At 42.9% G+C, this 24,652-nt stretch overlaps 1 protein-coding gene across 2 annotated transcripts in view; it reads left to right on the top strand.

Annotated features, from left to right (window-relative positions):
* mtr (5-methyltetrahydrofolate-homocysteine methyltransferase) overlaps positions 1-23,649 on the top strand; it is a 69,968-nt gene extending 46,319 nt beyond the window's left edge. The window contains exons 25-33 of one of the 2 annotated variants that reach the window (XM_083932153.1): positions 432-513; positions 1,211-1,309; positions 2,317-2,392; positions 3,678-3,833; positions 4,850-5,049; positions 11,142-11,342; positions 11,433-11,625; positions 20,039-20,151; positions 23,247-23,649. In XM_083932153.1, coding sequence (XP_083788279.1) covers positions 432-513; positions 1,211-1,309; positions 2,317-2,392; positions 3,678-3,833; positions 4,850-5,049; positions 11,142-11,342; positions 11,433-11,625; positions 20,039-20,151; positions 23,247-23,336 — 1,210 coding nt within the window. In that variant the 3' untranslated portion in view covers positions 23,337-23,649. The remainder of the gene's footprint in view (positions 1-431; positions 514-1,210; positions 1,310-2,316; positions 2,393-3,677; positions 3,834-4,849; positions 5,050-11,141; positions 11,343-11,432; positions 11,626-20,038; positions 20,152-23,246) is intronic. The other variant, XM_083932154.1, reaches the window with a different exon arrangement.
* Positions 23,650-24,652: the final 1,003 nt, after the last annotated feature.

Raw genomic sequence — 24,652 nt, 5'->3', positions numbered from 1 at the left:
CTCATGTTTCTTTAGTTGTTGTTAACGCTAACACTAACGTTAACGACACAGCAGCGGCATCTTCAGAAACTAAATAATGCGCGTGTGGGGATTGAGGAAGTGACGTCGCCCAGACGCGAGACTGGGAGAAAACTTCAAAATAATAATAATAATAACGTGACTAAATGAGACGAAACAACGTTATTTCGTCTCGTTTTCGTCAACGAAAATGAAGAGACATTTCATCTCGTTTTTATTAGTCAACGAAATTCCATTATATATTTCGTCCTAGTCATCGTCCCATGCCCAGCATTTTCGTTTCATCTCGTCTAGTTTTTGACGACAATATTTCGTCATCATTTTCGTTGACGAAAACAACACTACTGCTCACTATAACATGTTGATAATTTGCAGTGCTCTCTTGGGTAATTAGTGTGTTTTGTGTTTGACAGGACACATACAGCAGTGAAGATCGCTCCTCGCTACAGTTCTCCTGTGATCCATGTTCTGGATGCCTCCAGGAGTGTAGTGGTGGTAAGACATCACTGAAACTTTACTGGGCCTAGTATACCATTTGTCAGTCCTACCCTCTGACCAATAGAAAACACTACAGCATTCTTTTGGAATGAATAGAGAGGTATTTAGAAAAAGGCTACACAAATAACCCACTTTCTATGTGCTTAAATGTTTACGCCTTGTTTCCGAGTAGTCTGGTTCAGTTTGTTATACATCAGAACGGTTTATGTTGTCAAAAGTTTGACAGGGTGGGTGGGATGCCTAAGCACAGCACCGATCATCTGGGCCAAGTGTGAGTGCACTCTAAAGGTGTGTTTCCATTAGGGTAAAATGTGGACCAGAAATGGGTAATAGACGGTAATGCCTTAGGATTTTGAACTGGAACTCACTTAAAGAGCACATGTCTGCACAGGCTGTAAAATGTGATAAATTTGAAATGCCAACAAAGTTTTAATCTGCACCTGGGTTGGGATCAGCATCAAAATACAAATAGGAAGACAATCATGGGACATTTCCAGATTTATTCCCCAAAGTCAGTCCAGCAGTTTATGAGAGAATATTAGATAATGTCAAAAAAAAGGCATTAGAAAAAGAAAAACATGTATTTGATGGTGAGGGAGTTGATATTAGTTGATTTGGCCTCAGATTTCAAAGTGGCTCCAGTTAGATTAGTTCAAATCAGAGTGTTTTTCCTGCTTATTTCTCTGTCTCTCAGTCCTCGCAGCTCCTGGATAAGGCAGTGAGGGAGGAGTACTTTGAGGACCTGAAAGAGGAGTATGAGGAGATCAGGCAGGAGCACTATGACTCCCTGAAGGTAAGACTGGCTGATAGGAACACCAAGTAAGGTCTAATGCAGTAGTAAACTATAGGGGGTTTTACAGCTCTGGGACCTGAGTCCAGTGACACCCATCTTTGAGATCAGCATTGCATCCGTGTCTGTTGTACCTTCATCCCATCTAAATACTGGCTGTAACAGTCAGCTCCATCCAAAAACAATTTTACCCCAGAGAACACAGGAATGGCTGCTCTACCACTGCCTTGATGGAGTAGTTAGTTTGTGTGAAAGGGTGAGTTAGGATTTACCAAAGTCACATAATTACACAAACTAACTAACCAAACAAGGCATCTTAAACCAGCTACTCCTGTATTCTGTGAGCTAAAATGGTCAAAGCAGTCTGGTGGCTTTGAAGAGAGTGAAGATAATGGCTTTAGTTCCCCGTCAGAAAGGGTTGTCAGGCAGCAAGATAAAGTGGTGAAAATATTCTAAATATAGCATACACTGATATTGTTTTTTGTTTTTTTTACAAGCAGCAGTACATTGCTTAGCTTCTGTGTCTGAATTCTGTTTGGGGGTCTGTCAGGATTGAGTCTCAAACGAGCCTCAAGTGGCCACTTGAAACTGTGATATTTGTGTCAAGCAGGCCAAGTACAGTATATCATGATGCTTGACAGGAAGTCAAGAGGCAATCTCATGAAGTTAGATGACATGTAGAACTGTCTTTTCGAACAAAAAAGAACCTTTCCCAATATTCCTGTCACAGAAAAAGCAGTTTCAGAAATAATTTGAAATTTCCAAAAGTGTTCCAGACAAGTGTGAATGTAAACTTTTGACCACAACTGTATCCAATCATTCTTAGACTCACACTGCATTTTCTCACCTCTGATACTTGAATGTCCAGTTTTTTTCACAGTTGGATGGAAGTGTGTTTGCATAAGAATTTTAATGTTAAGAATATTGAGTATGCTCCTGATGAAATGTGTAAAATCCATAAAATCTCCTTGCCTTCCTCTCCCTCCTCCCTCTCACCTCTGTTTCCTCAGGATCGTCGGTATCTGTCACTTTCCCAGGCCAGAGAGAAGGCTTTACATATAGACTGGCTCTCTCTGGCCAGACCAGGTAAGACAGCAAAGATTAATAAGTCCCAGCATTAGGGACGGGTGTGAGTGAGTGATTGATTTCTTGTGTAGTCCTCATTTCAAATTAACTGGATTGGTAAACGGCACTCTAATTTTTTTTTGTGCATGTGCAGCACCTCTTGTTTCTGCGCTTGACCTGAGACACAAACACCTTAAATTTTTGGAACCCGCTCTTCACCTCACCATCAGGGAGAAGTTGTGTGACCTACATGATGGGGTTACTTTGTGTTAATGAAGAATTTATTGTGATACCAGAAAATAATTTAAAGTGCCAGAGTCCAGTATGTCTTATGCTGTTTATTCATTCTTGACCAAGGAGAAGAGAAGCGCCGTCAACACAAAGTAGTGTATGAAGCCACCTCTATTCTAATTCTCAAACTGGAAAGATTCTCATCAGATTCTTATACTAGGAGGGTGGGCCGAGACAGCCAGAGGAGATGTGCTAACATTTCATTGGCTATAATGCAGAAGTCCTGTGATTTAGAGTTGTCCACTACACTACTGAAGGAATAAACATTAACACAAGCTGTCTAGGGAAATGAAATTCTCCCTATCACTGTGCAAGGCCCAGACAACATGGAGGGGCAAAGCAGTGATGTTGGGGGCCGCAACGTCGCAAGCACTGATGATCTGGATCTGGAGGACTAGATCAAAAATAAAGATGTCAATGAGCTAGAAGCTTGTTTCAGTGAGCCATGCATTCATCCTCAGGAAAACCCACTGGAGTGGTGGAAGTCCAACAGGCACAAGCGATGTGTCAACACTGCCCCGGCTGATACCTGCCACCTCTGTGCCAGAGGAGCACCTGTTCTCCACAGCAGGATGATCATTAACAGAATGGGACCAGGATTTAATTATGTTTTTGAAATGAAACAAGGTTTTGAAGTTGTGGTTGTGAAATAAGTCTAACTGTGACTGTTGTGATTGAGAATAAGCATTAGGTGTTGGGTAGGCTATATTCCTGTGCATCATTATTCCTGCAGGATGATGCGTTGAGTTCAAAAATAGATTTGGAAAAACAAGTACTCGATTGGCCCTCGAGGAACTGATGTGATCCCTTGATCTTGGAATTAACTACTCGTGTCCATCCCTACCCAACATAATTCAAGCTAAACTCTAGCACAGATACACTGATACAGCATCTATCATGAGTACATGTCTCATATAGCTTCAGTGAGGTGTTGAAACAAGCAATTAGAGGACATACTGTATGTAATACTTTAGTGCATTGTTAAAGTGTGCTCTTTCTTTGTCTTTTGTTTCAGTGTGTCCTCAGTTCCTTGGCACCCGTGTGTTTGAGAGCTACGACCTGAACAGTCTGCTGGACTTCATCGACTGGAAGCCTTTCTTTGATGTGTGGCAGCTGAGAGGAAAATACCCCAACAGAGGTTACCCCAAGATCTTCAACGACAAGACTGTCGGTACGAGCTCGACCTCTGTCAGGGTTCTGTCACTGCAAGTTTTCGCAAACAAATCGAATAAACAAACACATTGGACTCAGTGTGCAAGGGTTCTATGCCACATTTAAAAACAACATAGAAAGGCCTTAAGTTTTAAAAAGTTTGTATATATTGTGAATTCACAGGTTTGATGCAAGTGACTATTCTACAGTTCCTGGTGATCTTAAAAACTAAAACAAGTGTACAGCTACAAGAAGACAAAAACAATGGCAGTGTTTTGATTATTATTTTTATTATTATTGATTCCCTTTTAAAATGTATTTTAGATAGAAAGTCATGGATGGCAGAGGACTTCTTACAGCTCAACCAGGACAAAACAGGTTTTAATTATTGGTCCTGAAGGCAAGAGAGAGAAACTTTTACCAAAACTAAATGCTTTTAAACATTCACAGTGCATAAACAACCTGGGCATTTTTATCGACTCTGAGCTTGATTTTATTCCACCCATCAGAAATAATACAAAGATTGGTTTTTACCATATTAAGAATATAACCAGAGTTCGCCCGTTTCTCTCCCTGGCTAGCACAGAGCTGCTAGTCAGGCTTGTAGTAAGGGCAGAAGAATAATAGGTGTGTGTGTGTGTGTGTGTGTGTGTGTGTGTGTGTGTGTGTGTGTGTGTGTGTGTGTGTGTGTGTGTGTGTGTGTGTGTGTGTGTGTGTGTGTGTGTGTGTGTGTGTGTGTGTGTGTGTGTGTGTGTGTGTGTGTGTGTGTGTGTGTGTGTGTGTGTGTGTGTGTGTGTGACAATTGAGGGAGTGGGGATGTCAAGGGGGTTTATTTTAATGTAAAGCACTTTGGGCTGCATTTTTATAGGTATGAAACGTGCTATATAAATAAAGCTGATTTGATTTGAGTAGTGAGTCAGTGAAATCAATCAATTATACTTTATTCATCCCAGAGTTGAAATTCAAAATGACTTCCAGCCTTGTTGTAACAGAAGTGGAACCGTGTCTGACCTCAGTGATGTTGTCTTCCTGCAGGTGTGGAGGCTCGACGTGTCTTTGATGACGCCCAGCGGCTCCTCAACCAGATGATTGACAGCGGTAGTCTGAAAGGGCGGGGCTTGGTGGGGTTCTGGCGTACCCAGAGTGATGGCGATGACATCCGTGTGTACAAAGATGATGTCACAGTACACAGAGACACCGAGCCCATCGCCACCTTCCATGGCTTACGGCAACAGGTGAGTTTCATAAACAGTTGCTTCATTGTTTTGTGTTCAGTGTCCGTCATGCACCGATAACAGGGCTGCACCATCTTAGCCAAAATGATAATCACCATTGTTTTGATCAGGATTGGGATCATAATTATGTATCATCTTTATTCATTAAATTTAGAAAAAATACTTTTATTGCACTTTTACATTTAAAGTTTTAATTTAATTAGATTTTCATTTCTTCTGGGTCAGATGAGGGCGTATCCTCCTGATGTTGTGCAACATATATCTGCACGATCAGGTTGTTGCAGCACTGTTGTCGGTAAGGGAGAGTCGGTCATTAAGTGTCACACCCAGGTTCCTTGCAGTCTGGGTGGGGGTCTACCACAGAGTTGTCAAGGGTGATAGTAAGGTCTTGGGTGGGGGGGCCTTTTCCAGGAAGAAAAAGCAACTCTGTCTTGTTGAGTTTCAGGTGGTTTTGCAGACATCCATTGAGAAATGTCAGTCAGACAGGCCGAGATCCGTTCTGCTGCGAGTGTGTCAGACTGGGGAAAACAGAGAGACAGGTTTTTTTCCTGGAAATCTGCCTGAAAAGGGGGTCGGGGTCTAGATTTTAAAGGCCAAGTAAGTGCTTCTATAGACACAGTCAGAGTCACACTAAAACAAGTTCCTTTGATGACGGGCTGTCAATCACAACACAGTTTACAGCGACACTGTTTACAGAGACAACTAGCTTAGCTTACTGTGGCAGGGGCCTGAGACATGGCTACAAAGTAGCGCAAAAGTTGGCCAAGTTAGCCGACAATTGAGGAGGAGTTCTGATTTCATTTTATTATAATGGTGATTAACCCAGCAGAGTCAAACAGCTGTCAAGCAGCCGAGAAACAGGGAAAGCTCCTTTACAAAGCTGGTCTATCAGAAGCAGGAGGTATCATTTGGTTTTGATTTTCTTGAACGGTACGGTCATTTTGAAAATGACTTATCGCACGCTATCAGAGAAGCCGAAGCCAGGGCAGAGAGCCAGTCATTATAAGGCTGCACATGTACCAGATGAAGGAGAAAATCATACGCATGGCCCGCGCCAGGAGAGGGAAGCTGCAGTACAGAGGTGATGTCGGAGCTTTACAACCTGGGCTTCAGACCTGCTCTGCTGTTTCCTGTCAGGCTTGTCATCACGATGAAGGATGGGGGGAGGAAAAGGCTCTCTTCGGTCACCGAGGCGAAAGCCATCATAAAATCCTCTTGCAAGGAGGAGACCTGATGACCGCGGGAGACTTTTGATTTTATCACAGACGAGCCACTGTAATGTTATATGGATAACCGTGAGTTGATGTGATGCTGACTGTATAGCTGTGCTTTAACGCCCCCGGACTGGACTGAGTTTATTTTTGGACTGCTGCATTAGTAGTTACAGTCCAGACGGACTGCTGATATTCTGTCTGTTAAAGAGTTTTGAACAGAAATCGCTAAATGGACATTTTAACACACTGTGGACATGTTGACTCGAGATCCGGTATTTTCTGATGTTTTTGAATTTCCGTTCTCTTTTTTTTTTCCATTTTTCTTTCTCTGCCTGCTTACGCTACTATGTGAATTCAATTTATCTTTAATCTGCCTTCATGCCAAGAACTGGAAGCTCGTCTACATGTGGATTTCAGTTCGTTATTATATATTTTCCTCACAGCTTTAATTTATTTTATTTCAAATGTTCATCTCCCACCGCAATAGGGTTATCTGAAGTATTCTTGTTCTCTGTTTGGTCAAGGGGCCTGACTCTTATCATAGACTGATGTACAGAGGTGACCTTTATAAATACAGCATGTGCATTCTAACCCAGGGGGGACGCTAGGGTTTCATATAGGCAGGCATTCTATTTAGCTGATCTGATGTAGAAAAATACCCCCTGTCTGCCCTATGGCATCTTGGCGCCCTCTGCTGGCTGATTTGATTTAATTTATTTTACATGTTTTTTTTTATCTGTCTGAATATATATTTTTTAATTTTACTATTTTTTCTTCTTTCTTGTGGTGACTTTAAGGGGTCAAACACTGTTAGTTAAGGAAGGCGACCCCGGAAGCTCAGTTTAGCTGTTAGTTGCGAGCTGGAGAGCTCAGATGGTGTTTTTTTCTATGGGAGTAGCCCTCAGATTGGTCCCAATGTTATTGTTTAATTGCATGTTGTTATGTTCTGTTTTATGTGTGTTTGGGCCTTTTTTTGTTTGTTCTGTTTTACCCTTCCTCCCCACTCTCTTCTTTTTCCACTACTACAGAATGCTTTAAGGTCATGCAGTGTCGTTCTAACTTATAATTATTGTTCCTATGGCTAATGCTGTAAAGACAGGCACTCGAGTGCGTCTGATTGCCTGGAATACTAAGGGAATGAACAACACAATCAAAATCTGTAATGTCTTGACACATTTACAGAACCTTAAGGGGGATGTGATGTTTCTGCAAGAAACACATCTCAAATCAGCTGACACCCCAGGTATTAAGAGGGTATTGTTGAGTTAGTTATTCCATTCCAAATTTACAGGTAGAGTTAGAGGGGCAGCTATTGTCATTCATAAAAGGGTCCTGTTTGAGCCAACAAATGTAGTCCTAGATACTGACAGTAGCTATGTCATAGTTTCGAGTACACTTCAGAACACACCAATGGTCTTAGTTTCGGTTTATGCGCCCACCTGGGATGATGAACAGTTTTTACAAGGCTATTTGCAAAAATCCCAAACACTGACAGTCAACGCATGCAGGATGTGACTCTCAACAGATCTTCCCCTACACTAACTACACTATCTAAATCAGCACACACCGTAAAAACATATGCATCACAGTTGGGAATTTCTGATCCTTGGAGGTTTAGAAATCCCCATGGCAAAGCTTTCTCCTTTTTTCCCCATGTAAACAACACATTCTCCCAAATTGATTTCTATTTACTCCATAACAATCTCCTCGACTGTGTGAATGCATGTGAATATCACCCAACAGTCACTTCTGACCATGCTTCTTCGACAGTTGACATTAGTTTTCCACGAGATACAATTCTTCGTTCACCATTGAGGTTCAGCTCACACTTACTGTCGGAAAGTAAGTTTAAAGATTTTGTTGTGATCCAATTCCACCCTTACATAGAGTTTAAAGACACCCCTGACGTCAGCAGTGGCATTCTGTGGGAAGCGCTTAAAGCTACTATTCGGGGACAAGTGATATCCTATATTTCTCAAATTAGAAGGGGCTGAACGGGCTAGGCTGGTGGAAATTCCAGAGGAACTGGTGAAACTCGATTGAACTTATTCCACCTCTCCACCCCCTTGATCCTTGCTCAGGTCCTCACCCTCCGCCTCCAAGTGTAATGTCATCGATAATTTCACTAGACCAGACAGGCTTCACATTAGGGAGACACCCATTCTTCAACACTAGAAGGCTGCTCAACATCATATTCTCACCTGGGTTGGACATTTCTGAGGTCATAGTGGCACTAGATGCAGAGACAGATTAAAGCAGATGACAAGGGGTTGACAAGGGGGTCGGCTGAGGACTGCTTACAATGGTTACAAGCATCACTGTGACTAGGATATATCTAAGCCTATTTAACGTTGGTGAAATGGGCTCTATGAAGCACCTTCCACTGTAATAGGCTGTGCCTGGTACAAATCGAAGATGAGTGGACCAGTTTCTGGTTTCTCAATGGCTATGTTGAACAACAAGGGTGAGAGCGGGCAGCCCTGCCGGGTCCCACGCCTGAGAGGGAAACATGCTGAACGGACGCCATTAGTGTTTACAGATGCAGAGGGGGTTACATACAGAAGCTTAACCCAAGAAATAAAATTAGAATCAAAGCCATATTTCTCCAAAATATAAAATAGGAAGCCCCACTCTACCTGGTTGAAGGCTTTCTCCGCATCTAGTGCCACTACGACCTCAGGAGTGTTCGATCCACAGCTAGTGTGCAGTGAGCCCTGGCTTAGCTGGACACTGTAGCGTGGTCGTGGTCCAGCTTTGCTTCGAGCATTGAAATGGAGGCTTTGAACTCGGCGGAAAGGGCTGCACGGTGATGCTCCAAGAGGTTAGTAATGGCCGCCATGCTAATCTCGGCACCTCCCTCCTCTGCGGGGCTAGCCTTCGCCCCCTGGTCTTTTACAATCTGTCTGGTCGACTGTTGGCATATTTAGGTGGTTCATCCGTTAAATGAGAAGAATTTTACTATTGTTGTGACTTTCGGGGTCCTGAATCGTTAAAATTATCAAAAGCTGCGGGAGCAAGGCTAGACCCGTGTCTACTCCATCTCAGCCAAACCAGAAGTCCGTGCCCAAAGCTTTTTGAATTTTGTTCTGATATATTTCAAACCCCCAAACAGGCTCTTAACACAAATTTGGAACCTAATCCCCTGACTGCTCTTTTTGGGCTCCCGCCGTCTAAAAATCTGCCCATTACTAAACAGTGCGTCGTTGCATTTACCACCCTACTCATCAGACGTAACATTCTCCTTCAATGGAAACATGTTTCCCCTCTTAACAGTTGGATACGTGAAATTCTAAAATGTCTATGGTTGGAGAGTTTACGGTTTTCTTTCTTTGACAGCATTCCACAAAACCTGGGACCCACTGTCTGCTCTTATTAGTAACAGTCTTACTGTTATTCCTGATGATGCTGAGAACACTTCCTTGTGCCCGGATTTATTTTATTTTTAATTTTTTGTTGTTTTTCTCTTTCTTAAATTACTTTATTTATTTTTACTGTTTTTTTTTTTTTTTTTTAAACTTTACCTATATACTTACTCACCAGCCACTTTATTAGGCATACCTGGTGCTTAATAAAGTGTCAGTGTGGTCTTCTGCTGCTGTTACCTATCTGCTAGAAAGTAGATGGTGTTGTGTGTTCACAGATGCTTTCCTGCATACCTTGGTTGTAACCAGTAGATATTTGAGTTTCTGTTGCCTTTCTATCAGCTCCAACCAGTCTGGCCATTCTCCTCTGACCTCTGGCTAAAACAAGGCATTTGCGCCCACAGAACTGCCACTCACTGGATATTTCCATGTCTACATGCCTTAATGCATTGAGTTGCTGCCATGTGATTGGCTGATAAGAAATTTGCGTTAACGCGCAGTTGGATAGGTGCACCTAATTAAGTGGCCGGTAAGTGTATGATACATGTTATTCGGTTACTTGATTGATTGATTGATTGTGACCGTGTCTGACTTGAAGTAACCACACTATACAACTATTAACTTTTTCTTGTGTACTTATCTGCAGAATTCAATAAAAAAAAATTTGGGAGGAAGAAAAGAACAAAAACAAGATTTGGTCTTCAAAAATACTTTTTTTGAACATGATTCTTAAAAGAAGTAGGGACGTCTTATATTCAGGAAAATACAGTCAGTTGGCATAGCTGTGATAGGACAAACCATGTGAGTGAATATCGGAACCGAGTGTAGTGAGAGAAGAGGAGGGGACCCAGGACTGAACCTTGAGGGACCCAAGTACTAAGTGGACAGGGTTCTGACACAGAGCCTCTCCAAGTTACCCGGTATGTGCGTTTTTTTCGGTGATGAAATGTGGCCAGAGCCCTGTCACCAGGGAGGGTCTTTTGAAGCTGGCCTTATTGCAGATCCCCACCTCAATGTTCTCTTCTGTCATCTGACCCTCAAAACTCTCCTTCAGTGTCAAGATGGCTGTGTGGATGGTAGGATGTTAACCGGTAGAGTGCAGAGTGCAATTCAGGAAGCCTTTGATTTGATAAGCAGCAGTTTTTGAGCAGAGTTGAGCATTTTAAACGTCAGTATCACAGTCGATCATGTGTGAACCTTGTGGGAGCCAAAATTATGATTTTGATTAATATTCCGTGCAGCCCCCTTAACAGGAACACACATCCTCATAGCAGGAGCCTTTAATTTTGGTGATGTTGTTGTGGAGCACTGTCCTGTTAAACGTCTGTCATTGGCTGGCATGTCTTTTATTGTGGTGTTGTGTTTTTCCGACAGATGCCAGAGACACGAAGGGAATTACCTAGCTAAAATTGCCTTTCGAGAACCCTCTTGTTGTTTCAAAGTCTAAAAGTGTGTGTGTGTGTGTGTATGTGTGCACGTGCGTGCGTGCGTGCGTGCGTGTTTGTGCGTGCTGCAGGCGGAGAAGGACAGCTCCAGTTCAGAGCCCTACCTGTGTGTGTCTGACTTTGTTGCCCCCATAGCCAGCGGTGTGGCTGACTACATTGGTGTGTTTGCTGTGGGTGTGTTTGGAGCGGAGGAGCTGAGTAAGCATTTCCAGGCTCAGGGAGACGACTACAGCAGCATCATGGTCAAAGCCCTGGCTGACAGACTGGCCGAGGTACAGTATGGACACACCAGGGCTCCATAACTGCTTGTATGGCATGCTTAATAACATGTTAACTGTTGGTGTTTCTTTGGTTTCCTCTAGGCCTTTGCTGAGGAGCTCCATGCTCGTGTGCGTAAGGAGCTGTGGGGCTATAGTACAGGCGAGGCTCTGCAGGCATCAGACCTCCACAGAATTCGATACCAGGGCATCAGACCTGCAGCAGGTTATCCCAGCCAGCCTGACCACACAGAGAAGACCATTATGTGGAGACTGGCTGGGATCCAGGAGAAGACTGGTGAGAGCGCCGACCATTTCACTGTCAAGCTCAAAGGCTCCCAATGCTGTTGTATTGTTCTTTCTTAGGGTCTGTTTAGTTCATTTTTATCCAAACCCCGGAGTGTATCATCGGATATTCCGGTTGGTTTGGGGTGGTGTGAAAGCCCATTTGAACCCTGGTGCGGGCCAAACGGCCGAACTCTGGTCTGCCTGAAAAGTTGGGTCTGGGTTTGCCACTAAGTGCGCTAAGGTTCTGTTCACTTTACGTGCTCGTCATCTGTGTGGACAAGGACAACACTTAATAATCTCTGTCATAAGGGCCCACCTGCTCCTTCCGTACATACTCACTCATCTCATTTGAAGTATAACAAGCTCGACAAATGGCTGTCTTGTTCTTCTAAAATGTTTAATTGATACAAACACCAGACCAAAACAAGAAAACCCAAGACTACATACATTTGGTGTTGCTTTTCGAGACCAGGAAGTGTCGGTGAGTTTGACACTCACCATGAAGAGCGACTGCTTCAACCATGTGACATTTGTTCACAATGTTTGGTGCATTTGAAAAAGTACAGTGTGAACACTTCAACCCCAAATCACAGAGGACCACAACTACACGTGTGAAATACCCTAAGTAGCTTTTGAACGGCAAAACAAAAAAAATTTCTCTTCTTAGCGCCTAACATGCCCTCAAGTTACAAAAAAACTGGTTACACACGTAACAGAAAACACATATGTGCATTGTAGTAACCTGAGGACTGTAAATCCACATAGACATGCAGCAGGTCAGGGATAGGATTAACCACTAACCTTATACTGGAACTGTTGTAGTGATAGAAGATGCTGCGTCAGGACAGACTTCTAGTTAGTTGAAGTTTTAATCGCACTTTGAATGAAATTATTTTGTATACAAGAATGTATCACTCACTGTGTACTTATCCCTTATTTCAGTCCACTGCACTTGTACTTTCCCTGCATGAAAGTAGTCAGTGCCTTTTTCAACCATGAGTAATGTCTGCAGGTGTTCCTTTCAGGTTTCCTACTGCCTCGACAACCTTCACTGATAAAATAGGTCAGTCTGTATACAGCTTGAGAGACAAAACCCAGGGTGAAAAAAGTGAGTAAAGCTAAACAAGAAGTGGTACCCGCAGGGAGATTCTGCTGCTGCCTGATTGGTTGAACCACACTGGTCACAACTGAAACAGTAAATTTTATAGGAAAAAATACATTATGAGATGGAATATGAGAGGCAGAATGGAATAAAACGAAAGTCACGAATGTAACTACGGTTCTATGAATCCTGGATGACTGCCAGAGGCAGTGCTTTACACTGGATATCTTCTGTCTCGCGCATGCGCAGGTCGAGTATTAATATCAACAAAGTCACATGTGACCTCGGACGACCCCCGGCTCAGGTAAAAGTTTCGATGTCATCCACGAGATCATTTCCGCGGTTCACAAGATTCTGAGTGACCTGGAATTCTGGCGGTTTCATAGAACCGTAGTTACATTCGTAACTTTCGTTCTAACACTAAGGTTAAGTCCCATGCAGGAGCCTGAGGGGGCTCAGGGAAATGAACCCTTCAAGAAGAGGGACACCAGCCTGTGGTCCCCTAGGTTCATTGCAGGCCCTAATGTGCTGCAATGAAAATAGCAGTCACATACATCTTTTTCTGTTAGGGTAGAGGAAGACCGTCCTCGATTGCAGGAACCCAAGGATGGTAGGTACTGAACAATGTACTTGTCTCTTACAAACTGTCAACCAGTTAGAAAAGAACTTCTGACAGTCCTCATACTGCAGGGGTTCTGGCATTTATTTGTAAAGTTTTTATGTTTTAGCCACATTAAGAACAACAGACAATATACAATAAAACCAGGAGGAAAAGGACAAAACAGAACAAAACAAACTGCCAGCACACAAAGATATAAATATGTAAAAGGTTAAAATTAAGTCCAGGAAAGAGTCCAGAAAGTCCAAAGAGCAAGGTCCAAATGAAGACAAGGAGATGGATGCTTGGCTGTGCAAAGCACAATGTAGACAGTTCAAAACAGAATGAGACTGAATAATAGTGTCCAGAGTAACTAGTCCGGAGAACGATGTCTGTCACTTTGAATATACTCAATAAAGAGTCCCCCAGAAATCAAGGAATTTGTTATGAGTGTCTGACAGAGTATATTGAATTTCTTCCAGGTAGATACAAGAGACCATGTCGTTCAACCATTTCTTAAAACAGGGAGGAGAAACGGATTTCCAATCTCTCAGAATAACTCGTTTTTCTACGACCAAACCAAACATAAGGACTTGTTGTAAAGATGAGGGAAGAGTGAGAGAGAAGTTGGAACAGCCCAGTAATATCAGATGACATTCAGGGATCAACTGTTTACTGTATATAACACTATACAAATGAAAAATGTCTTCCCAAAAGTTCCGAAGCTTGGGGCAGGACCAGAAAAGATGACCTAGAGTCCCATCATGTGATTTACATTTGTCACCAGTATCAGAAACAGAAGGAAATGTCCGGTTCAGTTTGGTCTTGGAGAAATGCAAACGATGAATTACTTTAAATTGAATAAGTTGAAGTCTGGAATTGATAGAGCAAGATTTAATCCTTCTAAGACCCTGGGCCCACAGCTCCTCTGAAATCTCAACCCCAGTGTCCGATACCCAGGCTGATTTGATATGGAGAGAAGGGGCAATATTTGAGTGTTGCAATCATATATTTCCATTCAAATTGGTCAAATGCTTGCTTAGCATCTAATGAGATAGCAGAGTGCGATAACTTATTGGAATACATAATATTTAGCAAACGGCGAGTATTGGAGAAGGAGAACCTATCTGGGATAAAGCCTGACTGGTTAGGGTGGATTAACAGGCCAACTAGTTCTTTTCATCGGTTAGTCAGAACTTTTGCAACAATCTTTTGGTCGCTGTTTAGGAGACTTAAAGGGCGATAAGACGCGACATTAGTGCTATCCCTGTCTTTTTTCAGGAGAAGGCAAATATGAGCAATATACACACTGCTGGGAAAATTCCATCTTTCACAGAACAATTTATCATCCGAAGAAGAAGAGGAGCAATTTTATCTATGTTTTCTATAGAATTCTATTCCAAAGCCACAAGGGCCACAAGCTTTACCATTGGGAAAGGAACAAATTGCTGTTTTTATTTCCTCCAGTGTGAGGTCAGAATCCAATTCTAGCTTAGCAGCTTCATTAAGGGCGCACTCACACTGTCCTTCCGCACCGCGGCCCGGGCTTTAGGGTACTTGTCCCCCCCTCCCTCTCCCCCCGCGCCCCAGCCCCGTTTGTACTCACACTGCCTGGGCCTCGGCCAATGCTTCTTGCTGTCCATATGTCATCACACCGTAACATGTCACACGCATTGATCGCGTGTGTGTGGCTTTGTTTACAAATCTTTCCGTAGACCTCTGAGTTTTTGTGCGTCTTGTTGACTGTTTTTGAATATTTTCATCCGACCAAATCTGCAGTAAACACTCCACCTCCGCATCACACCAACGTGAACCTTTCACCGCCATTGTTGTTGTTGTTAAATGTCCGCGCATGGTCCGTCGTTCTATTTTCTATGTCTGAACAGGCGCACATACTGCTACCGCCGTAGGGCTCGTGCTCGTGCTCTTACATGTGCGCACGCTCGTGCTCGTACATGTGCAAACGGCTCTGCTAAAGCCCACCTCTTTCAAGCGTGGACGGCCCGCTGGCCGCAGTTATGCGCGGAGCGGGTGCACTCACACTGCTTAAACGTACTAGGCTTTAGCTGAAAAACCGGTTTTGTCCCGGGACAGAAAGAGAAAAGTGTGAGTGCGCCCTAAGAGTTGGAATGTTCATAGAATTGAAAAAATCATCCAGGTCGGAGTCACTCTGCTTAGCTTTGGAGGTATACAACTGACTGAAAAAGTCTTAAGAATCTGTCGTTAATCAATTTTGGATCAGTTATTAATTGTCCAGTGGCAAAGGAAATTGCCCTGTCAGCCTGTATGCCTTTTGGCTGCCTAGCAAGTAATTTGTCAGGCTTATCATCTAGCTCAAAATACTTCTTCTTAAGTTTGCGGATATAATTTCCAACCTGTTCTCCCAGCATCGGATCAACTAAATCAAAAGATTTTACCAAGTTATTCAGAACTGGTACATATTTCAATGATGGTGCAGCTTTATTGGAAGACCTGTCCAGCTGAGGGTCGAAATAGCGGTTAAAGTCGCCCCGAATGATTATATTATGAGTATTATTTTCTGCAACAAGATTAAAAACTTTACAGAAAGTCAAAATTGGGGGCACAGATATTTAAAAGAGGAACGAATTGATTGCACCAGTGACTCCCACCTGGGTCTGTTGTTATAGAGTTGAATACAAACAGAATAGTTTGGATGGCAACCACTCTCGCCTTAGATGAGAAAGATTGGTACACTTGTGACACCCATAGCGATCTCAAACGCCTGTGCTCAGTAGGTTGATTGTGGGTCTCCTGCAACAGATGACAAGGATTTTAAATGCAAGAGTACTTTCCCCCTCTTAAGTGCCTTGCCAAGACCTCTACAATTCCAAGAAGTAAAAGTAATAGAACTCATTCCCTTGGCCACATGACTAACCTGAATTTAGGAAACGAAAGAACAGAAAATGATGGCTGACACGACAAACACGATTTGAAACACAAACAAACGACAAGAACTAAGCGGCAAAACCCCCGATCAATTGTGGAGGCTGCTGGGTAACAGAGACAGCTAAACCGTACAGCAATAGACTGGCCTATACTAACAGCACCGTGTGCACCTCCAAATTTAAGATTTAACGATAAGAAGCACCTGCATGAGCATAATTATAACAACCAATCTCTTAAGCCCATACTGGGAATGTTTGAGGGAGTGAGATACAAGAGGGTAAATAATAGAAGAGAAAAGAAGAAAAAATTAAATGAAAATCACACCAGGGTAAATCAGGCTGGGCTGAACAAGTAGTGAGTTACAAAATCCCGGTGGAATATCAATACCATGAGGAAAAAAGTGACCTATCTCACTCCCGGACTGAAAGCTAGAAACTTAGACATTAAGAAAGGCAAAATGCTAAACCACAACAACAGTAGTGAAGCTGCATTAAATTCAAAGAGTAGAAAACTAGGTAGTAGGCTACTGTATGGTTTTGTCAGCTAGTGAAGTGGCAAACCGTTCAGCGTCAACTGGTGAACCGAAGATTTTCACTGTGTTGTTTTGGACAACCTTAAGTTTGGCTGGAAAGCGCAGGGAGCATGTAGCGCCGGCATCCATGAGCTTCTTCCTCACGGTGCTGAAGGCCTGGCGTAGAGATGATACCTCAGCTGTGTAGTCGGGGAATATCGAGACCCTCTCACCATGGTAGCGTAGCGGGGCTTGTTGGCGACTGAGCCGGAGAATATTGACGAGGTCGCAGTCGTTATGGACTCTAGCGATGATGATGCGCGGTCGCTCATTAGCGAGTGGCTTGGGCCTCAGGCTGCGGTGGGCCCGGTCAATTTTGACGGGCTTGGGAAAATTGTCCTTGCCAAGAAGCTACGGTGTCAGCCGCGAGACAAACTCAGTAGGGCGACCATTTTCTTCACCTCCTTTAATGCCCACGGTTCTGACGTTAAGTCTCCGAGAGCAACCCTCCAAATCATTCACTTAAGCTTTGAGGAGCCCGTTAGCCGCTGTTTACCCTTTGCATGTCGCCCCCAGCACTGTGATGCGGCTATCAGCGGCCGAGAGTGCCTCATCCCCGTCGTCCAGACGGTGCTGGGCTTCGCGGTGCTCTTTTTGGAGGGTGGATAGGCATGCTTCAATGGAGTCAAAGCGCCCCTCCATTGACTTTTCATGTCATCCACAAGCGTACAAATCTTGGCGAGCTCGACACCATGGCTAGCAATGGCGGGTTATATGGGACCTGCCCCGGAGTTAGTAGCAGCTGGGCTCGCCTGAGGTGACACCGGCTTTTTAGGTTTGACTTTCTTAGTATTAGGAATAACTTAGCGTAAAAACAGCAGACTACGATGAGAGACTGCGACAGGGCAGCGAAAAAAAGAACATACAGGTGCAGTAGTTTATGAAAATGGGGGTAGGCCATATGAAACATAAGGAGGAGTCTTCTCCTGGGCTACCTTAACCTGGGACAACACAATTCTTTGTCATCGATTAAAATTCTCATGTCCTGCGACCACAACATGAGAGGGCTGTAACCTCACATCTAACAAATACTTGTGGGGAGTCCGACTGGGGAGCACCCTGAATCTGAAAATCACAGCCTTGCAAGGCAAAACAAAGAAACTGCCTGTGGTGAAGCAACATAGGAACATGCAATTTAACATTGCTACTCATCGATGGATGCAAACCATTCTCTTCAGCATGAAGAATGTCTACTCTGCTCAATGTTGTCTGCTGTGTTGAATACCAAGACGGTGAGGAGCCCATTAAGTTCTCTTTAATATAATGCAGGAGGGTGCAATGAGGCATCACTGAGGCTGGTGGAGGACCCTGTGAATGCAGCTTGCTGCAGGGAAGGTGATGAGGCAAGCAGGAGGTGAGATGCTGATGCAGCCTCTTGGTGCAGCCGTAGATACGTCTGCCTTCTCTTGAATATACAGTGGAGGTCAAAATTGTGGAGAACAGTAACCACTGTGTCAGAAGAGAAGATTTCAACAATGTTCTCTTCTCTAGGATTCAAAAATGAACAGGAAGTGTAGAGGCCACAGCTTTGAATGACTTCAGCACATCTGGGCCCACAGGACATCATTAGTTTCTCACACTGCTCTGGTTTGATCTTGGTCTATTCTTCTTCAGTCTCTTCCAAAGTTCACTAACTGCAGTGGGTTTCTTACACTACTTTTTTGACAAGGATTTTCCAGAGATTCTCTATAGGGTTTAGATCTGGACTCTTGGCATTTCATTGTTTCAATAATCTTAGCTTCAAGGAACTGCTTCACCTGTTTTGCAGTGTGACCGGGAGCATTGTCTTCATGAAAATTGCAGCTGATTGGGAGCCAATTGCAGTGAAGGTATTGCATGTTGCTGAAGGAGGTTCAAATAAACATTTGCATTCACCCTGCCATGTAGCTGTACAAGAGGCCAAACTCCTGCTGCAGAAAAGATCCCCAAACCATGACACTTCCTCCTCCAAATGTAACTGACTTCTTCACACACTTTGGGTTCAGTCTTTCCCCGGTGTACGCCCAACATAATGTTTCCATCAGACCCAAATAAATTGAACATACTCCCATCACTGCAGTCACTCTGGACCAGTTCTCCTCTGTCCACACAACATGCTCCTCAGAAAAGGCAAGTCTAGCCTTTTTATTCTTTCTGCTGATGAGAGGTTTGGGCACTGCAGAGTGGGCTTTCACTCCAAAAAGTCTTAAGCGATGAGACACTGAGTGCAGAGACAGATCCTTGCCCTGTTCAGCACTGAACTGGAGACCAACACCAACTGCAGTGTTGAACTGATTCCCCATTGAGAGTCTTCTCATAATCCTTTCCTCTCGTGCACTTGTTTTACGTCGACGGCCGGCCTTTTTGAGGGACTTAACTGATTCTGTGTCCTTGTAAAGTTTCAATATTCTTGAAATCACAGAGTGTGAACGCCCAACCTCTCTCTGATAGCTGAGAGGGTCATCCCTTTGGCCTTCATCTGGACAACCTGCTGTCTCAGGGTTTCAGTCTCCTTAGAGCAGCTTCCATCTTTCAAAGTAACCAGGAGAGCTGCAGATAAATAGGGTGTGTCCAACAATGAAAACAATTGTCACCAGTTGCAGATTAACACCAACTGGGAGGGTCTGAAAGTGTTCTCTAATTTTGCTCACTGTTTTTTTTCACAAAATAAAGGTTTTTGTTGAAGTGCCTTGGTTATTTAAAAAAAAACATGCTAGTACAGCAGTGGTATAGACACAGCTGATATCCTATCAAATTCTGAACAATAACAAATAACGAAAGTAAAGTATTTATAGCTTGTTCTCTAATTTTGATCTCCAGTGTAGGAAACTAGATGACACTTGGCTTGTGAACTTTTACTTTAACCCCCAAAGTCATGGGGGGTTCAAAATCAGGCCCTCACAGGATCCAGATGTTCTTCACATATATTGGACATAAAGTTCCAATTAGTTCATGTCATGTTTTACATGTTTTTATGCTGCGTTTGTAGACCCAATCATTTTGTGGAAATAAATGATCAAAAGAGACAAGTAATTTCATTGTATTGTATTTGATTGCAATTTCATTTAACAGATTTAATCAAGTGAGACTTTGAGACTTTTTCTGTTAAAGCTATGAAAATCAATATTATTCAGATTAAAGTAGAAAAATGAAACAATGCCCTTTTTGCTTTTGTCTAATTTTGCTGTGTGTGCATTATTATGTGTATATTTGTTTTCTTGGCAGTATGCGTATGTAATAACTCAATGTGTGTTTTGTCTGTGTAGGCATTTGTCTGACAGAGTCCCTGGCCATGACGCCTGCTGCCTCAGTGTCTGGACTTTACTTCGCAAACCCTAATGCCTTATACTTTGCTGTGGGGAAGATCACCAAGGAGCAGGTATAAATCACTAGAGGAAATGGTGTTTTGTGAGTCCTTGGCTGACACTGAATAGGTGTTTGGCGACCCGTCTCACAACTGGATAACCGATCTCTTCCTTTTCATTTAGAGATCTCTGGACTGGACTCAAAGACTGATTTAAAACAATTACATGCAATTAAAGCCAGGAGGACAAAACTATAATATGAATGTAACATAATTATATCAATATGGCTTGTACATACAGTAATCATAATTTGTCATAATATGATAACAATCTCACCTTACAAATGAGTCGTGTACAACAGAAAGTAAGTTAGTGTAAATACAGTATGTATGCTGTATATTCAAACAGAATATGACAGGAAAAGGTGTGGATGAAGTGTGATAAAGAGACCAGGTGTAGATTTACTACTGGCCAAGCAACATTATATTACAATAGTTGAAGGCCTGTTGATTAGAAAGGCTGGGTAAAAATCATCAGTCACATCTGTATAGTGGTGCTGAATAATACTGTACTTACTTTCCACCACTGGTTGTGACCTAAGGTATATTTTAATAAACTTTGCCTTTGGTCTAATTTATTCTTTCGAGCTTTGTTCCTTTACTACAGAAGCCCTGAAAGGCGAGGTGAAATTTCTTCTGGCATTGTTGGCCAAAAGTTCCTATGTAGGAGATAGTATGGGACTGTGCATAGCTGCCGACTTGGGTCAAACAGTGTAGATATAAGGTCTGATGGAATCATATTGTGAAGAGACTGTGTTCCACATGGCTACTTAATATTTAGTCGACTGGTCTGACCAGTCCCAGCCTGGTCAGATGTGTACATGAACTGATGAAGCCTCTTGGATGAGAGGTGAAACGTCTTCCTAGACAAATAACCAAGTCCAGTTGCTTTTGACTGAAATTGCTTTGGCGAGACACCGGCTGGCTGGCGTGGACATGCACACTATGGGCCTCATTTATCAAACTTGCGTGGAAACGGGTGCAGATCTGAGCGCAGAATTGGTCGTAGGAAAGGACCCACGTGTGATTTATGAAACATTCGTATCTGACCAATCTCAGCGTACGAATGAGCGGACCTTGATAAATGCGGTGGCTGAATTCAATCGTCTTTAACATGTTACGCCCCTAAATATTCCTGGTTCGGAGGCCTCGCCCACTGAGGTCAAACATGGAGAGGAAGAACGCCGGTTAGAAAATAAACTTTTCCGACACACAGATCGGCATCCTGACATCCGAGATGGAGCAAAATAAAGCTCAGCTTGTTGGCAGTCTTAAGAGTGGAATAAAAGGGGCCCATAAAAACACTGTATAAGAATAACGGAGGAAGTCAAACCGAGGCAGCGCTCCACTGAGACCTGTGTGTGCCTGTGCGCACTGTTGGACAGGTGTAACCCAATTAAAAGCACACACCTTTGCCAGCGGGGTTATTAGGTATTCCGTAAGAGAATACCTTTGTCATCTAGAAGAACCATACCAAGATGTTAATCATCTGATACCTTGGTAGCCAAGAACCGAGGAGATGACTCTGGCTCTGCACTGGTCTTGCTGCAGCCGCGCGCCAACACATTCATTCATTCATTCATTCAATGTCGGGGTCGTGGGGGGCTGGAGCCGAGCTGTTTTGATATTTAAAAGAATCGTGTGTTCTCCCTGGTCACCTGGCCACCACGTTTAAAAGCGACAGCTTGGCATCACAAATCACCTGTACATTTATCGAGTGGTAGTTTTGGCGATTGATGAATGCGTTATCATTCATGGATGGTGCCTTCAGACGCACTTGAGTACAATCAATCGCTCCAACCAGAATTTTCAATTTTTTATTCGTTTTAAGAATCCGTTTTGATCAGTTCTTAATATGTGACTGCTTATGCTTAATGACAGCTGAGGTTTGTTCATTATTTTCAGACAGGTTTTGCTGTGCTGCACCGCAAATACACAGGCTCAAATGTGCGTACACGATCTCAGACCAGACGTGAGATTTGATCATAGCTCACGCTCACGTCCAAATTGATAAATGCAGACGTTCGCCAGGAAATGGTCGTACCTGTACGTTCGTTTGTTAAATGAGGCCCATTGTGCTTATTTTGTCAACATTAGCGCCTGTCACAAATCAAAGACATTCTGACGTCTCTCACCATCAAACGATCTGATGTAAAGCTTTAGGTATTTGGTCAAAATACATTTGATTTGTGACTGGTAGCTGTGACTGCTGTCGCAGTTTACCACCACCATGTATGTGAATGAATGGAACCTGGACTCTGAAGCCCCTTGAGTACTGAGGAAGGCTCTATATAAATCCAATCCATTATTATTATTATGTAGGTTTACACTGCTTGCAGGCATCATGATCATTGACATGAATATTAAGTAGCCATGTGGAACACACAGTCTCTTCTCAATATGATTCCATCAGACCTTATATCTACATTGTTTAACCCAAGTCAGCACCTATGCACAGTCCCATTATCTTTTTACAGACATTTGTAGTTCACTAATAATGTAAAACATGTTGTTTATGCTGCATTTTGCTGAACTTTCACTTCCCTTTGTATCGTGCGTCAGGCACGGCTTTCAAAACAGACTAATTAAGCCTCAAAGTTTATCTTGTACGGAGGAGATAAACAAAAACATTTCACCTTGTCTTTCAGGGCTTCCGTACTTTCCAGATTATTGGTTCTATTGTATGGTTATGATCTATGAATTTAATTGCAACTTACAATTACAACTGTTTAGCAAGTTAAAGATGTGTTGCTGATTACAGCGTAAAGTGGCGATGAGGTCATAAAATATTTTGCAAAGGTCTTTAAAAGTCCTGAAAAGGTATTCCCTGCATGATGACCGTTCAAGTGCCGACACTGAACCTGTAACTTGTAGCCTAATGTTAAAGAAGCTCCAAAATAAATGGTATTACATTAAGTGGATGTTAAATGTTGATGTGCATTTAAAGGTTTAAAGGGATCCCTATCCTCACTTGCTCACTATGTGTGATCTGCCTGGCCGGCCTTACTACACTAAAGAGACTAATCTCACTAATAACACATCACGTATTTTGTAGGAAGTCGGGACACAAACTCAGGCTGAACCTGGATCTTCTCTGCTCTTGTCCTTAGGTGGAGGACTATGCCAAGAGGAAGCAGATGAGTGTGGAGGAGGTGGAGAGATGGCTGGCTCCCATACTGGGTTATGACACTGAGGCGTAGACTGTGAGCGCTCCAGCAGGAAACTGAACCGCAGGGCAGAGCTGACACAGATCAGGTTTACAGTCCAACCGTTCCACCGTAGCTCACAGAGGCTCTTACTGTGGCTGCTTATGGGATTCACTGACATCCCATAATATTTCATTCACCTATAAAAACCCACTAGGTGTTGTTATTTTTTACTTTACATTTGAGAACAACAAAACCGTGTCCTCTGTGCCAACAACAGGTTATAATAAACGTACTACTGTTAAACACTACACACACAGACACGCGCACACTCACGTACACACACAGTGGGAAACTTCAACTTTGGAAAAAAATCTGAATGTGAACTACACAAATTTTTACCTCATGAAGAGCGCCCCTGTCTGAGGTGGTACGGTCTACATGGATTCAAACCTTTAACTCATAAGAGCGCCCCTGTCTGAGGCCGTATACCGTACAGAGTCGGGACACATGACTCCATGGTCTACGGCCTCAGACAGGGGCGCTCTTCATGAGGTAAAGGTTTGAATCCATGTAGACCGTACGTCCTCAGACAGGGGCGCTCTTCATGAGGTAAAGGTTTGTGTCGTTCAGTTATTTTCCAAAGTTGAAGTTTCCCACTGCTGTTGGAGCAGCAGAGAATTGCACAGGTTCTTCCCAACTTCCTAGAAATTGTTGTCAAAAGTAATGCTGCATAAAAAGTACAGGTAAATTTAAAAAAAGTTAACTTATAATGAAAGCTCGAGCAAATAGTGGAGGACGCCACCGTAGTAATTGCGACTTGTTCACCTCAGGTACTTCGCCAGATTCGTCTATACGAGTGGTTCTATCAGGTCTACAGAATCTGTTGGTATTACATCACAGTCGTGTCTTTAAAAGTTCTAAAATAATCATAACTTTTATTTCTCTCAATATTTAGATCGTTATTATTTTCGCACACATCCCTGGGCTGTGTATCTACACCAAGATAATCAGGCTGTTAGTGATTTTCTAATTCTAATTCAATTGACTAAATTGAGGCAAGGCATCAGTGTTCATGGTTAATAGAATAATTTTGAATATTTGCTCATATGCTTTTTTTCTGAGAGTGAAATGAGAAGATCAATCTAAGTATGGAGCTTGAGTCAGGACATGGCTAGCCTAGCTTAGCATAGCGACTGTCTTTACATGACCGTTTTTGTTTACAGTTTTATACCTGGTGGTACAGACCAATTCAATTGTATTTTTTAATTCAATATTCTTCCTTTGTTTAACCTTTAACAACAGTGCCCCCTCCTCCCCCCCTTGAAAGTCAAGTTACTTTTATTGAATTGTATTTTCTGAAAGCACCC

This window comes from Echiichthys vipera (genome assembly GCF_963691815.1).
Source record: "Echiichthys vipera genome assembly, chromosome: 18".
In the NCBI taxonomy this organism is placed as follows: domain Eukaryota; kingdom Metazoa; phylum Chordata; class Actinopteri; order Perciformes; family Trachinidae; genus Echiichthys; species Echiichthys vipera.
Note: the sequence above shows the minus strand (reverse complement) of the source record. Positions and strands in the feature narration are given on the sequence as shown.